Genomic DNA, 16,400 nt, shown 5'->3' with positions numbered 1-16,400 from the left:
GCGGTAATCAATACACGGGCGCAAACCTCCATCCTTTTTCTTCACAAAAAAGAAGCTCGAGGACGCGGGTGAAGTGGAGGGCCGTATGTATCCCTGTCTCAGAGACTCGGCAATGTATGTCTCCATTGCCCTCTTCTCCTCCTGTGACAACGGATACACATGGCTCCGCGGGAGCGCAGCTCCTGCCTGGAGGTCTATCGCACAATCCCCCTGTCTATGAGGCGGCAACCGTGCCGCTCTTGTCTTGCTAAACACGAGTGCCAAATCCTCATACTCAGGTGGAATGTGCAGTGCGGGCATCTGGTTCGGACTCTCCACCGAGGTCGCCCCTACGGAAACACCCAGACATAGCCCCTCACACTGAGCAGACCACCCTTTAAGAGCCTTCTCTTGCCACGAAATAGTAGGATCATGGGTAATCAACCAGGGAAGCCCCAGTACCACCGGATACGCAGGAGAGTCGATCAGATAGAGCTGTATCGTCTCCTCATGACCCCCCTGCGTCTCCATCCTAAGTGGCGCTGTGACCTCCCTAATCAACCCGGATCCTAACGGACGACTATCTAGGGCATGTACAGGGAAAGGATTGTTAACCGGAAGGAGGGGAATCCCTAACTCTACACAGAATTTGCGATCTACAAAATTCCCAGCTGCGCCTGAATCTACTAGCGCCTTATGCTGGGAACGAGGTGCAACCTGTGGAAAACAAACAGGTATAGTTATGTGTACGACAGAAAGCTCTGGGTAAGTGGGGCGCCTACTCACCTGGGAGGACTCCCCAATGTGTGGTCTACCGTCTCCTCCACCAGGGGACCCTCCCCAGCACCTAGCCGCAGTGTGCCCTCCACGGCCACAGTTGGTGCAGGGGACGGCCCCCCTCGGGCTCCTTCTTCTCCCTCCTCTAGCGCCAGCACCTCCAAGCTCCATCGGGCTCGGCTCGGAGGCGCTGCAGGGTGGAATGGACGACCCCCACCTGGGACGTCCGCGGGTAGAGAGCAGGGTGTCCAGCCGAATGGCCATGTCAACCAACTGGTCAAATGAGAGTGTAGTATCCCTGCACGCCAACTCTCTGCGGACGTCCTCCCGGAGGCTGCAGCGGAAGTGGTCTATGAGTGCCCGCTCATTCCACCCTGCATCTGCCGCTAGAGTCCGGAACTCCAGTGCAAACTCCTGAGCGCTCCTCATCCCCTGACGGAGGTAGAATAGACGCTCCCCCGCCGCCTTCCCCTCTGGTGGATGGTCGAACACTGCACGGAAGCGGCGGGAGAACTCCGCATAGGTGATAGTAGCGGCGTCTATTCTCCTCCATTCGGCGTTGGCCCACTCCAACGCCTTGCCGGTGAGACAGGAGATGAGGGCGGAAACGCTCTCGTGTCCCGAGGGTCGAACCCGGCAGCGGTGCCGTCGTACGCCCTCGGGAGCGAGAGCCGAAACCCACTGGGTTCCGGTAGTTGGACGGGCGGGCTGACCGATGGTGATGGTGCGGTAGGTGGGGGTGTGGGTACCCCGCTGGTCTCCCATCGATGGAGGGTGTTCATCACTCGGTCCAGGGCGTGCCCGATTTGGTTGATTCTATCCTCTTGACCACGAAGGCGCTCCTCCATGATCTCGGTGGGTGCGGGTGCTCCTGCTGATTCCATATTGATGGTGTGTAATTCTGTCAGGGTTGAGTGTAGAGGGAACGTGGAATCACACGCAGGACACAGAGATTCGAAAACAGATGTCTTTAGTGAAGTCCGTAGTACAAGCCAACACGGCAACAGGCCATAGGCGAAAACAAACGCACACCGGACTGTCCAAAGTAAGTACGCACAACGTGCAGGACTCTCTAAGCAAAGCGAATACAGAGAGCACAAAACAGAGGACCAACAACAACACGTGACATCGAACAATTACACACAACACCTGACCAAACACAAGATAACTAAATAGGGTGCCTAATGAACACTTAACAATAAACAGGTGTAACAAACAGACAAAACCAATCAAACATGAAACATTGAACGGTGGCAGCTAGTACTCCGGAGACGACGACCGCCGAAGCCTGCCCGAACAAGGAGAAGGAGCCGCCTCGGCCGAAACCGTGACAGAGAGAGAGAGAGGGGGAGGGGGAGAGAGAGAGAGGGGGAAGGGGGGAGGGGGAGCTATAAAGACTGAAACGCTTAATGTACTGCTGTGTACATGTGTGCGTGGTTGTCTCTGTGTGGGCGGAAATAGGACATCAGTAACAATGTATTTCTGATTGTGTTGTTCTAATGCTATCTTAAGCTGCAATGGTTTGATTGAAAAACATTGATTTAAGCTGCTTTACTGAACTGCTCTCTTTTTCTTCCCCAGGGTTTAGCAGAGGGTAGATGGGATCCTGTCTCTAACTGGGAGAGTCCTCCGTCCCTCCATCCAACTATCCTTCTTCTCATCCCTCCGTCCTGTCCTGGTCTGGTCTGGTCTGGTGTGCAGCCTGAGGGAGCTGTGGTTCTGATGAGAACTCTCAGAGGTAGAGCCAGAGAGAGGAGCACACAGGGCCTGCTATGGCCAGCGGTACGTACTGTAACACTGACTACTACACCTTCACTAATATGTCAACTACATCTCTGGTCTCTTCTCCTTCCTCCTCCTAACCCTCCTGTTTCTCCTGTCCTCTGCAGCAGCAGATGGTGTAGGGAGCCTGAGGAGCCTGGGGGCGGAGCAGCACCTCAGTGTCCATGACCACGTGGTGAACGACCACGGAGCCTGGGCCACCGCCATGAACAACCTGGGCATCGTACCCATGGGCCTCAGCGGGCAGCAGCTGGTCTCAGGTAGGGCATTAGGCCTCCTTCTCACCCCTTCTCATCATCCTCACCCTCCTCCCTTATCCCCCTTTCCTCTGCTAACAAACTCTTCATTCTAATTTCTCAATATTGTCGAGGCCATAAGAATGGAAAGAGTCCCCATGGACTATGTTTTGAAACGTTTGAGAAGATCGTAAAGGCATCAGGTGAACTGGGCACTTCCATCAAGAGCCCCTATGGTGGCATCCTACTACTCTTTCACCTCCACAACTCCACCTACTCAGGGCAGGCCAGTCAATGATTACCCTAAAACTAGATAGATACTTTAGCCTATACCCCTGTGGCAGGGAATCCAGAATGCAGCATGCTCTGCCAAAACCAGCGCTGCCAATCCCTTTACTGGGCAGCAGAAGTGTTATTCTATGTAAAACTGTGTTCTAGTCTGGGGGATAGTTTGAGGAGGTTTGTGTGCTGAGACAGAATTCTGGTGCATACAATCCCCTTTGTTTTCTTATAATACAATATTCACCTTTATACAGGTTAGACCTAAGGACTTAAGATAGGACCTTAAGATTGTGTGTATATCACAAGTCAACTCCCACAGCCTCTACCATTTGTCTTTTGACAATCAGCACCAATAATCACAACAATTCAGATTCAGTTGACAATTCCTTAGTCAATAGCCCAATGTCATGGTTCTAATTGTTGTGTCCCCATCAGCAGCTAGATACGACATTATTAAGTAGACGTTGTTCCTTCCCCGCAGAGAGACTGACTGAGGATAGGAACAATACAAAGAAAATCTCCCTGCTCTCTTTTCTAATGGCCTGACTACATGTCTGTCTCTCCGCTGATGCTAATAGGGTGTGTGTGTGCATCCAATTGTTTTTATCATTTTGACAGCGTAGCCAGCGAGGATAGAGAGAAATCCGGCTGATTTAAAAATTCATGAGCAGGTTTCAGATCATGCATATTTATGTAATTGTCATAAGTAGGCATGGAAGGTCATTTGAATTGTATATTTAGTGTTGAGAGGTCTGGGAAATCAGTCCTGACTGAGCTTCAGGATGATTAGCTGAGCTTAATAGATTCTTGCTGGGAAAAAATTCCTCAGGTTCTTTTCACTGGATGATGTTTTGGCCTACACATATGTACAACCTCACACATGTACAACCCCACACATGCACACAGGGTTTGGGCACTTCAAAGAGGACCCAGTCACACTAAGGCCTTTGAGAACTAACAGATTCTTCCAGACCAATAACATTATTATTATGTATAAAGTGGATAGGACTGGAAGACAGTGATTCGCACGCACGCAAATACACACACACAGACACACTGTGAGAACTAGCCGAGTGAGGTTCTTTCAGACCATTAAGACTGTTACAACAGCTAAGGAGGACAGGGCTGGAAAAACACTCAGCTTGAAAATGTCACCAACATCTGGTTCTAATAAATATGTACGTTTTGCTCTCAGTCCTCTCTAATGTTATTCAAGTCTATAACAAAATAAACCACTCTATGGACTGTTATATGGAATATATGTCATACTATAAATGTTGGGAACGTATAGTCTGGGCCTCTGTCATGATCCCTAGTGAGTCTGTGGTTGAAATGTAACCACACTGATCTCACTGCTATTATGTTTTCAGTTATGGATTTATATTAAAAACGCAAAGTTCCTTCAAATGTACAGGTGCTTTACCATTTTATTTATTTACCATTAACAAAATCATTTTCTATAAGGATTTGGATAGTTCCACTGTGTTCAGTACCTATATGTAGCAGCATCGTTGCGCTCTTAGATGTCATTGTGAGAGCTGCATTGTGAGGTTCATTAAATGAGCACAGAAGGAGATTTGGAGGCTGAGTTTGTGTAATCCCTGAATAACTGAATACATGGATTTAACTCAGGAAAGCTGAGAGTTGTATGGAGAAAATCTATTGTAATATGAAGCCGTGTATATAGGACTATTATTTCACTGGGGGGGAAAAGATCACTGCATTAACCTCTTAAGGATCGGACCCTTTTTTCAATTTTCAACTAAAATGACATACCCAAATCTAACTGCCTGTAGCTCAGGACCTGAAGCAAGGATATGCATATCCTTGATACCATTTGAAAGGAAACACTTTGAAGTTTGTGGAAATGTGAAATTAATATAGGAGAATATAACACATTAGATTTAGTAAAAGATAATACAAACCAAAAAACATGCCATTTTTTTTCTTCCATCATCTTTGAAATGCAAGGGAAAGGCCACAATATAATATTGCAGTTTAGGCGCAATCTAGATTTTGGCCACTAGATGGCAGCAGTGTGTGTCCAAAGTTTCAGATTGATCCAGTGAAGCATTGCAATACTGGACTATTTTGTATCAAGTCTGCCCAAATGTGCCAAATTGATCAATTGATACATTTTCAAGTACAAAACTATAGAGAACATACAAAAATGATATGGTAATACAAAATGTAAGTTTACACACTCCCAGGAATGTCAGACATGATGGATCATTAGCTTATACACTAACTTTCACACATCTAGATGGCCGGGCGGGGTGGGTGTGGAGCCAGAGACAGCAGGGGTTCAAACTGTAGAACACAGTTCCTACATTTGAATATAAAAATTGATTTTATCAAACAAAACTATGCTACATTTTATCTCTGGGACCCTTAGGATGACAAATCAGGGCAAGATTACTGAATGTAAGTACATTCTTTACCTTCAGAGGTGAATGTATCAAACCAGTTGCCATGATACGTTTTTTGTTGTTGTGCACTCTCCTCAAACAATAGCATGGTATGTTTTCACTGTAATAGCTACTGTAAATTGGACAGTGCAGTTAGATTAACAAGAATGTAAGCTTTCTGCCCATATAGGACATGTCTATGTCCTGGAACGTTTACAGTTACTTACAACAGTCATGCTAATCACATTTGCGCACATTAGGTCAACCGTCCCGCAAGTCAAGGCAGAGTTTGACTGGTTGATTTGATTGGTTTCAGCTATCCAACCCTCTCAGATCTGGGATTACTTCAGGAATGGAGGGAAGGAAAGAAGCAGAGCGGCCCATCGTCACTGTAGTTCCATTGGGTCAGTACTGTACAGTCCTTCTCCTCCTTAATGAGCTGAGAGACAGCAGGGACGTCTGGACAGCTGGACTGGATCCGCCCTCCTCAGAGCCAAGGAAAAGACAGATTAATACTGATATCCTCCTGGAGCACAGACCTCAGCTCCAAGAGAGAGAGAGAGAGAGAGAGAGAACTGAAATAAGAGCGAGAAAAGAGAGAGGGAAAGAGAGACTGGGGGAGAGAGAGGGAAGGGAAAGAGAAGAGAGTGAGGGAGAAGAGGAGGAGAAAGATAATGGGGGTTATAGAGTATGTAATGGATGATGTCTCACCTTCACTGTAATTACGAGCAGCTGTTTCCTGAGGGGAGATCCAGAGCCCAGCGAACCAGCGTCCAGCCGTACACACAAACCTGCAGAGTAGAGGGTGAGAACAGAGGGAGGGAGGGAGGGAGAGAGGGAGAGAGGGAGGGAGGAGAGGAAAAGAAAGAGAGAAATTAAACAATGACAAATAAACAAAGTGTGAACTCTCTCCCCCTGGCAGACGTAACAGAGGAGCCGGGGAAGTGAACTCTCTCCCACTGGCAGACGTAACAGAGGGGCCGGGGAGGTGAACTATCTCCCCCTGGCAAACGTAACAGAGGGGCCGGGGAGATGAACTCTCTCCCCCTGGCAAACGTAACAGAGGGGCCGGGGAGTTGAACTCTCTCCCCCAGCAGGGAGGGGAACTCTCTCCCCCGGCAGGGAGGTGAACTCTCTCCCCCGGCAGACGTAACAGAGGGGCCGGGGAGGTGAACTCTCTCCCCCTTGCAGACGTAACAGAGGGGCCGGGAAGGTGAACTATCTCCCCCAGCAGACGTAACAGAGGGGCTGGGGAGGTGAACTCTCTCCCCTGGCAGGGAGGTGAACTCTCTCCCCCTGGCAGACGTAACAGAGGGGCCAGGGAGATGAACTCTCTCCCACTGGCAGACGTAACAGAGCGTGGCCAGGGCCAATGAGGAAAACTAACGGCCTTGAATTATTTTCACCAGGAGGGTAAAAGAAAAGTGCAGAAGAAAGCGAGGAAAAGAGAAACAGCATTAGTGGATGATGAATGTGGGGAGAGGAGACGTCATTTACCTGTTCAGATCATCACAGTGAACATTTTAATGAGTTTTCCACAGATCCACACAATCTCAGATTATTCATGATTGTGACTCAGGATATTTATGTGAGATAATCTTCCAGATATATTTTCTCTCTCTCTCTCTCTTCTCTCTCCAGCCTCAATGATTTGCAGCTCCTCTTAAAAACTCCTTCTCTGTAATAAAACACACTTGGCTTCGCAACACTAGACGCTTTCTCTTCGAGGCTTCGCCAGACACAGCCAGTAGAAGTGATTCTTTGCTTTGCAGCCTCTTAGGATAGTAGAGACATATTGAGCACTGGAATCTTTCTGACAGCATCACATAGAATCAGTCTCCCTCCTACACATGCGCTCTTCACACTCACCTTTGCTGACAAACTCATATCTGCAGTGAGGACTTGATTGATGATTTCATAAATATGAAGTTGCGATTCTACATTCTAATATTTATATCTGTATCCTCACAGTAGTGACAGGCTTGTGTGACAGCTTCAGTCAGATTGGATTCTACTCTAAGGTAGATCAGTGTCTGTTCTCTCTCTCAGACCCTGTGTGATTGTATAGGGCCTGAGACAAGCAGCCAGGGAGATTTCTGTCTTGTCCATTCTCCCAGTCTCATCATGTTCAGTTCTGAAGATATTAATAAGTACATCTCTCTCGCTCTCTCTCTCTCTCTCTCTCTCTCTCCTCTCTCTCCCCTTCATACTTTACCTGTATCCAAGCCTTTAAACCAGGGCTGGGTCTCATTGCTCCTCTCCTCTCCTCTCAACTCTCTCTCCCCCCTCCCCTCCTCCTCCCCTCTCGTCCTCTCCTCTCCTCCAGACTAACTCTTCTTCTCCTATCTCTCTCCTCCAGATTCTATCTGTATCCAGGGTTTTGATCCAGGGCTGGGTCTCCTAGCTCCCATCAACCCCATGATGGCAGGTATCAGCCTGGTCCCTCCTCCGCCTGGTCCCCCCGTCATCAAGGAGATCATCCACTGCCAGAGCTGCACCCTGTTCCCCCAGAACCCCAGTAAGACTCACACACACCAACACACACCCTGTCTTGTACAACTAACGTTGTGGGGACACACAAATCCTAACCCCTAACCCTAAACCTAACCTGTACCCTTACCCTTACCCTTACTCTAACCCTAACCTTAACCCTAAACTCCCTAGAAATAGCATTTGACCTTGTGGGGACTAAGAAAATGTCCCTAGTTGGTCAAATGTTTGTTTGTCTGCTATTCTTGTATAGTTAAACACGTCCACCCATGCGCACACACACACACACACACACACACACACACACACACACACACACACACACACACACACACACACACACAAACACAAACACACACACATACAAATACACACACACACACACACATACATACAGTGGGGAAAAAAAGTATTTAGTCAACCACCAATTGTGCAAGTTCTCCCACTTAAAAAGATGAGAGTGGCCTGTAATTTTCATCATAGGTACACGTCAACTATGACAGACAAAATGAGAAAAAAAAATCCAGAAAATCACATTGTAGGATTTGTAATGAATTTATTTGCAAATTATGGTGGAAAATAAGTATTTGGTCAATAACAAAAGTTTCTCAATACTTTGTTATATACCCTTTGTTGACAATGACACAGGTCAAATGTTTTCTGTAAGTCTTCACAAGGTTTTCACACACTGTTGCTGGTATTTTGGCCCATTCCTCCATGCAGATCTCCTCTAGAGCAGTGATGTTTTGGGGCTGTCGCTGGGCAACACAGACTTTCAACTCCCTCCAAAGATTTTCTATGGGGTTGAGATCTGGAGACTGGCTAGGCCACTCCAGGACCTTGAAATGCTTCTTACGAAGCCACTCCTTCGTTGCCCGGGCGGTGTGTTTGGGATCATTGTCATGCTGAAAGACCCAGCCATGTTTCATCTTCAATGCCCTTGCTGATGGAAGGAGGTTTTCACTCAAAATCTCATGATACATGGCCCCATTCATTATTTCCTTTACACGGATCAGTCGTCCTGGTCCCTTTGCAGAAAAACAGCCCCAAAGCATGATGTTTCCACCCCCATGCTTCACAGTAGGTATGGTGTTCTTTGGATGCAACTCAGCATTCTATGTCCTCCAAACACGACGAGTTGAGTTTTTACCAAAAAGTTATATTTTGGTTTCATCTGACCATATGACATTCTCCCAATCCTCTTCTGGATCATCCAAATGCACTCTAGCAAACTTCAGATGGGCCTGGACAAGCAGGGGGACACGTCTGGCAGTGCAGGATTTGAGTACCTGGCGGCATAGTGTGTTACTGATGGTAGGCTTTGTTACTTTGGTCCCAGCTCTCTGCAGGTCATTCACTAGGTCCCCCCGTGTGGTTCTGGGATTTTTGCTCACCGTTCTTGTGATCATTTTGACCCCACGGGGTGAGATCTTGCGTGGAGCCCCAGATCGAGGGAGATTATCAGTGGTCTTGTATGTCTTCCATTTCCTAATAATTGCTCCCACAGTTGATTTCTTCAAACCAAGCTGCTTACCTATTGCAGATTCAGTCTTCCCAGCCTGGTGCAGGTCTACAATTTTGTTTATGGTGTCCTTTGACAGCTCTTTGGTCTTGGCCATAGTGGAGTTTGGAGTGTGACTGTTTGAGGTTGTGGACAGGTGTCTTTTATACTGATAACAAGTTCAAACAGGTGCCATTAATACAGGTAACGAATGGAGGACAGAGGAGCCTCTTAAAGAAGAAGTTACAGGTCTGTGAGAGCCAGAAATCTTGCTTGTTTGTAGGTGACCAAATACTTATTTTCCACCATAATTTGCAAATAAATTCATAAAAAATCCTACAATGTGATTTTCTGTATTTTCTTTTCTGAATTTGTCTGTCATAGTTGACATGTACCTATGATGAAAATTACGGGCCTCTCTCATCTTTTTAAGTGGGAGAACTTGCACAATTGGTGGCTGACTAAATACTTTTTTCCCCCACTGTACAAATACACACACACACACACACACACACACACACACACACACACACTTGCATGCTTTTCTATCCTTTCCATCTAAATTAATATAAATACGTTCATAAATGGACTGTGGTCACAAGAATTGTCACCAGATGTGACCTGAGCATGCATGTTGTTCCAGACCTGCCTCCTCCGTCAACGCGGGAGCGGCCCCCAGGGTGTAAGACAGTGTTTGTCGGGGGTCTGCCGGAGAACGCCAGCGAGGAGATCATCAGGGAGGTGTTTGATCAGTGTGGTGAGATCATCGCCATCAGGAAGAGCAAGAAGAACTTCTGTCACATCCGCTTCAGTGAGGAGTTCATGGTGGACAAGTCCCTATACCTCTCCGGTCAGTACTATACTATACTATACTATACTATACTATACTATACTATACTATACTATACTTTACTTTACTTTACTATACAAATACTATACTACGCAAATGCTATACTATACACACAAGATACAAATGAGATGCTCTACGTCTCTGGTCAGTGGTCAGCATAACTATGTATTTGCAGCAGTTTTTAAGTATTCCTTTTTAATAGAATATGTATTAATGATATGAACACTGTAGAGGAGTAAAAACAGTGACCTTGTGTCACTTAAAGCCGTTACGCCAAGACAGGAGCAGAAATAGACTGTAGCTATGCAGGCTGGAGGTGTGCCTATTGATGAGGAGGAATAGATGAATATTTTAGCATTATGAATAGTTGAAAATGTAAAGTTTGTCCTTTTGGTTTGCTAATGATCTTTGTGGTGGTACGTGGGGTATAGAATGTAGGCATTTGTAATACTGTATACTTTGAGTGTATGAGTTTACATGACTGTATATACAGTGGCTTGCGAAAGTATTCACCCCTCTTGGCATTTTTCCTATTTTGTTGCCTTACAACCTGGAATTAAAATTGATTTTTTTGGGGTTTGTATCATTTGATTTACACAACATGCCTATCACTTTGAAGATGCAAAATATTTTTTCTTGTGAAACAAACAAAAAATAAGACAAAAAACTGAAAACTTGAGCATACATTACTATTCACCCCCCCAAAGTCAATACTTTGTAGAGCCACCTTTTGCAGCAATTACAGCTGCAAGTCTCTTGGGGTATGTCTCTATAAGCTTGGCACATCTAGTCACTGGGATTTTTGCCCATTCTTCAAGGCAAATCTGCTCCAGCTCCTTCAAGTTGGATGGGTTCCGCTGGTGTACAGCAATCTTTAAGTCATACCACAGATTCTCAATTGGATTGAGGTCTGGGCTTTGACCAGGCCATTCCAAGACATTGAAATGTTTCCCCTTAAACCACTTGAGTGTTGCTTTAGCAGTATGCTTAGGGTCATTGTCCTTCTGGAAGGTGAACCTCCGTCCCAGTTTCAAATCTCTGGAAGACTGAAACAGGTTTCCCTCAAGAATTTCCCTGTATTTAGCGCCATCCATCATTCCTTCAATTCTGACCAGTTTCCCAGTCCCTGCCGATGAAAAACATACCCACAGCATGATGCTGCCACCACCATCCTTCACTTTGGGGATGGTGTTCTCGGGGTGATGAGAGGTATTGGGTTTGCGCCAGACATAGCGCTTTCCTTGATGGCCAAAAAGCTCAATTCTAGTGTCATCTGACCAGAGTACCTTCTTCCATATATTTGGGGAGTCTCCCACATGCCTTTTGGTGAACACCAAACGTGTTTTCTTATTTGTTTCTTTACGCAATGGCTTTTTTTGGTCACTTCAGTAAAGCCCAGCTCTGTGGAGTGTACGGTGGTCCTACAGACAGATACTCCAATCTCCACTGTGGAGCTTTGCAGCTCCTTCAGGGTTATCTTTGGTCTCTTTGTTGCCTCTCTGATTAATGCCCTCCTTGCCTGGTCTGTGAGTTTTGGTGGGCGGCTCTCTCTTGGCAGGTTTTGGTGCCATATTCTTTCCATTTTTAAATAATGGATTTAATGGTGCTCCGTGGGATGTTCAAAGTTTCGGATATTTTTTTATAACCCAACTCTGATCTGTTTGATGAGCTCCTTGGTCTTCATGGTGCCGCTTGCTTGGTGGTGCCCCTTGCTTAGTGGTGTTGCAGTCTCTGGGGTCTTTCAGAACAGGTGTATGTATACTGAGATCATGTGACAGATCATGTGACACTTAGATTGCACACAGGTGGACTTTATTTAACTAATTATGTGACTTCTGAAGGTAATTGGTTGCACCAGATCTTATTTAGGGGCTTCATAGCAAAGGGGGTGAATACATATGCACGCACCACTTTTCCGTTAATTATTTTTTAGAATTTCTTGAAACAAGTTATTTTTTTCATTTCACTTCACCAATTTGGACTATTTTGTGTATGTCCATTACATGAAATCCAAATAAAAATCCATTTAAATTACAGGTTGTAATGCAACAAAATAGGAAAAACGCCAAGGGGGATGAATACGTTTACAAGGCACTGTATCAGTTGTCCACAGTATGTATGTTTGTGTCTGTGTACGTGTACGTGTTTTGAATGTCTTTGTATTGTTGCGTTTAGTGTATCTGACCTCTAAATGCCCTGTGTCCCCAGGCTACCGGATGCGTATTGGCTCCAGTACAGATAAGAAGGACTCAGGGAGGATGCATGTGGACTTTGCTCAGGCCAGAGACGACCTGTATGAGTGGGAATGTCAACAGAGGCTGCTGGCCAGGGAGGAACGACACCGACAGATGATCCACGAAGACTTCTTCCGACCACCCTCGCCACCTCCCATCATGCACTTCTCAGACCACGAGGCAGGACTGCTGGCGGAGAGATTGAAAGGTGAGAGGACCAATGAGGATGATCGTTCAGAGCCCAGATTCTGTTTGGTTGGTTGTTTGGTTTTTATGATAAAGTACTGATGTTGTCTGGATGTTCTGTGTCATGTCCAGCTGTCCCACCCATCCCACAGCTGATGCTCAGTGTGTGTGCTGCAGATGGGTCATGGTGGCATGTAATGTGTGTAATGTTATGTACACTGGTCCAAGCTGCACACTGTATTACACACAGTATGGAAACAATTGAACATACATTCTCATGATTGTTATCTTAGTGTAGTACAGACAGAGCAATTAAACATTCCCCTGATGTTATGGTGATTTGATATTGAAGAAAAATAATCGGACATGATAATGTTGTGTTACAAAAATACAGTTTTCGTTTCTAATTTCTTATATCATCTAAATGAGTTATTGATCTCACTCTGTCGGCTAGACCTCTCTCAGACACACTACCCATTCTCTCTCTGCATGATAAATACAGTCATGGCTTCCCTTCCCTTCAATATCCATCTACTGTGTTACACTAACCATCATAGCAGCATGTGAACATTCCTGGACAAAGAGCTATGACATCATGCTGTGTTATTGTCTGTTCTTTACCGAATGGACAGAGAGACGTAAATAACCTGAGGCAGGTCTCTTCCCTCTGTTCCCTCTTTCCTAAGCAGCCTCAGGTTGCATCTATCTGACAGGGGAGTTTGACTCTGTTGGCCCCTCTACCTCATCAGCCATCACAGCACTAGTCAGCTCCACTCCCCCCTCTCTTTCTCCCCACATGGTGCATCCCGACTGCCTCTCTCTCTCTCTCTCTCTCTCTCTCTCTCTCTCTCTCTCTCTCTCTCTCTCTCTCTCTCTCTCTCTCTCTCTCTCTCTCTGCTGAGAAAGCCCAAAGGGCATCAGACATCTCCAATACAGCTCAATATGGAGAGAGAGAGGCAGAAAGAGAGAGAGAGTGCTGAAATGAAACCAATTGCATCACAATGCCTTATCGACATCCCCCCCCTCCCTCTCTCCATTTCCTTCTCCTATCTCAGTCAAAACAGACATTCAGAGATGGACTCTAGGAGGAGGCACATTGATACAATAGATATGAGGCAGAGAGAGTCTTTTCATCTATCATCTCTCTATGAAGCGTATGATAATGTGATGGGTCACGGCTGGGAGATGTCATGCTGTGTTCTGACCAGTAACCACCCCATCACACCCCCTACCCTTATTTCCCACCCCTCCCTCCCTTCATCACGTTCCCTGGAGCTCAGAATTCCTAGATTTCCTCGTCTTCTGCTGGTGGGAAATGTGGGTTGTCCTGCCTCCTTTTCCATCTCTGGTGCTTTCTTTTCCCATTCTGTGCTTTCCTGCTAATATTCCCCCTCTCTCTTTCTCATTCTCCCTCTCTGAGCTATCCTTCTTGTCCCGCGGTTCCACTGTCTCTGCTCACTGTTCAGAGTGGTGTTTGAAAGTGTTCTGTTTCTCCATAATCATATTCATTCAAACAGCCTCTGGTTAATGCTTTTACATTCTCAGGCGGGTAAATAGCTTAATCATGTTCATTACCACATTACAGAGCATTACTCTGTCTCTCTCTCAACACAAATACAGCTGCTGCTGCTATGAAGGGATGTTATGAGCCTTCACACTGAGGCTGCAGCAGTAGAGACAGTCTAACTGGTGGTCACAGATGAAAGAAAGAGGAGGGGAGGGTAGATGGCGAGAAAGAGAGTGTATGTGTGTGCATTTGTTTGTTTGTGTGTCACACATTTTCTGTGATAGGTAGGTAAACGCTCGCACAGAATAAAAAAGGTTTACCCTACACTACACCACTGGCTATTACTATAGAGAGTTTTAGTGCTCCACACTTTCCATTTAATATTACACATAGCCAAACACTGTGAGATATTTTGATTTGATTATTCATTCAAAAGGCTGGGGAAATATACTTCCATTATTCCCTGTGTTGTGCTGGCCCACAATACCTTCATGTGACTGCATTATAATATGACTGTATGATTGTACGCTGCTGCCTCTCCTGAATAGGACTAGAGCTGTGAGGTGGAAAGTGTTTTCATCCAAGCATCTGTGTGCTCTCAGGTCGTGTTGCAGTGGGTATTGAACTCGTTAAACGATTTCTAATTCACTCTGCGCTGTGCGATCGGACACGGCTCTTTGGCACGTTTCAATTATTATTCAAATGTGAAGAATGCACTTGACAAAGGCCCACCGAGACACAGACAGTTAAAGAGGATACACTCGCTCAACAACCAGTTTCTGCTGATTCAAACCCAGAAATGCATTTTGTGTTCAGAGCAGACTGTGGTCTCATCCACAGGCACTCAGAGGATATGAAACAGTCTGATAGTTAATCTCGCCATGCTGTTCAGTTTCTGTGGACTGAAGCATGGAGGGGAAGATAGAAGTAGAATTTCTTCAAAGTACATGGCCATATCATTTATTTCATGGACTACCCAAGTGCATTTTCATAGGCTTTCAGCTTCACTGTTTTAAACCCCCAGCCTTAAACCTCTCCCCTCCTTCTCCCCCATCATCCCCCTCCAGATGACCATAAGTTCAGTGAAGCGACTGCGGTCCTATTCACATGGATCGACCGTGGTGAGGTCAACCGGCGGTCGGCCAATCACTTCTACTCTATGATCCAGTCAGCCAATAGCCACGTCCGGAGGCTGATGAGTGAGAAGGCCCAGCACGAGGAAGAGATGGAGCTAGCCAAGGAGACGTTTAAAAACTCCCTGCTGGCCATACTGACTCAGTGTAAGCATCTAACTAGACACACTCTGCACTACCTTTTAATACACGCTCCCTCTACCTGTAACACTTTATTCTCATAAACCCTTCCTAGACACAGTGCACTACAGGTACCTCTCACATAGCACTAAAGACCAGTTGTTCTATACAGCTGTGCGGTGATGAGCCTATAGTTAGGAGGGTGACAGTAGTCAGAGACCAGACAGAGGTAAGGACAGTACAGTGTCCTGAGGAAACCTCTGTGTGTCTGTCTGGAGCTTTCTACAGGAGAGGACCAGCTGATCTACCTACTGTACCTCCCAGGTAGGCATCATAGAACAGTATCCCTCCAGCAGGCACTCTCAAACAATGTCAATGTACACTATGGACTGATATTGAAATGATATGAAATACCATCTGGAAAGACAATGAGACAACAACAAGATTGATCAATGGCTAATTACTGTTTAAATAGTCATCATTTTATTGTAATTTTTTTATGCTCAACACTGAGAAGAAAAACTGAGCTAAATAGTCCTCTGCTGTTGCTTTAATATGAAAATCCATGAAGCAAAGTCCAGAGATATGAATTAAATCACCGGAGTAGACGTAGAGGATGATGAGGGGGTGTAGCTTTAATGTTGACCTGGTCACAGTGCTCTTGTCCAGTAGTAATAATGACACTATTTAAAGTTCCTGTTGTTTATTGAAGATAAATATGACAGTATGCAATCAGAACAGAGCCAAGCTTTAAAGGTAACATTATTCTACTGGTGGGGAGAATAGTGATGACTACAGTAAATACAACATTTTCAAAAGAGTTATGAATGATTAATGACAAAATACTCCTTTTATGTAAATTCAATAGTATGTCTAGTATCACAAAGCGAGCCATCCATTGTAGAATGTTGTCTT

General features: G+C 45.7%; 1 protein-coding gene across 1 annotated transcript in view; it reads left to right on the top strand.

Moving 5' to 3' along the window:
- Window positions 1-2,464: 2,464 nt before the first annotated feature.
- Window positions 2,465-16,400, top strand: part of LOC311129105 (ecto-NOX disulfide-thiol exchanger 2-like) — a 31,857-nt gene continuing 17,921 nt past the window's right edge. The window contains exons 1-6 of the mRNA XM_084161388.1: window positions 2,465-2,538; window positions 2,646-2,798; window positions 7,824-7,982; window positions 10,099-10,305; window positions 12,514-12,747; window positions 15,300-15,512. Coding sequence (XP_084017514.1) covers window positions 2,529-2,538; window positions 2,646-2,798; window positions 7,824-7,982; window positions 10,099-10,305; window positions 12,514-12,747; window positions 15,300-15,512 — 976 coding nt within the window. The 5' untranslated portion in view covers window positions 2,465-2,528. The remainder of the gene's footprint in view (window positions 2,539-2,645; window positions 2,799-7,823; window positions 7,983-10,098; window positions 10,306-12,513; window positions 12,748-15,299; window positions 15,513-16,400) is intronic.

The sequence above is a fragment of the Coregonus lavaretus genome (genome assembly GCF_964263955.1).
Source record: "Coregonus lavaretus genome assembly, chromosome: 5".
NCBI classification, from domain to species: Eukaryota; Metazoa; Chordata; class Actinopteri; order Salmoniformes; family Salmonidae; genus Coregonus; species Coregonus lavaretus.
The sequence above is the reverse complement of the archived record's forward strand: the minus strand, read 5'-3'. Positions and strand labels throughout refer to the sequence as shown.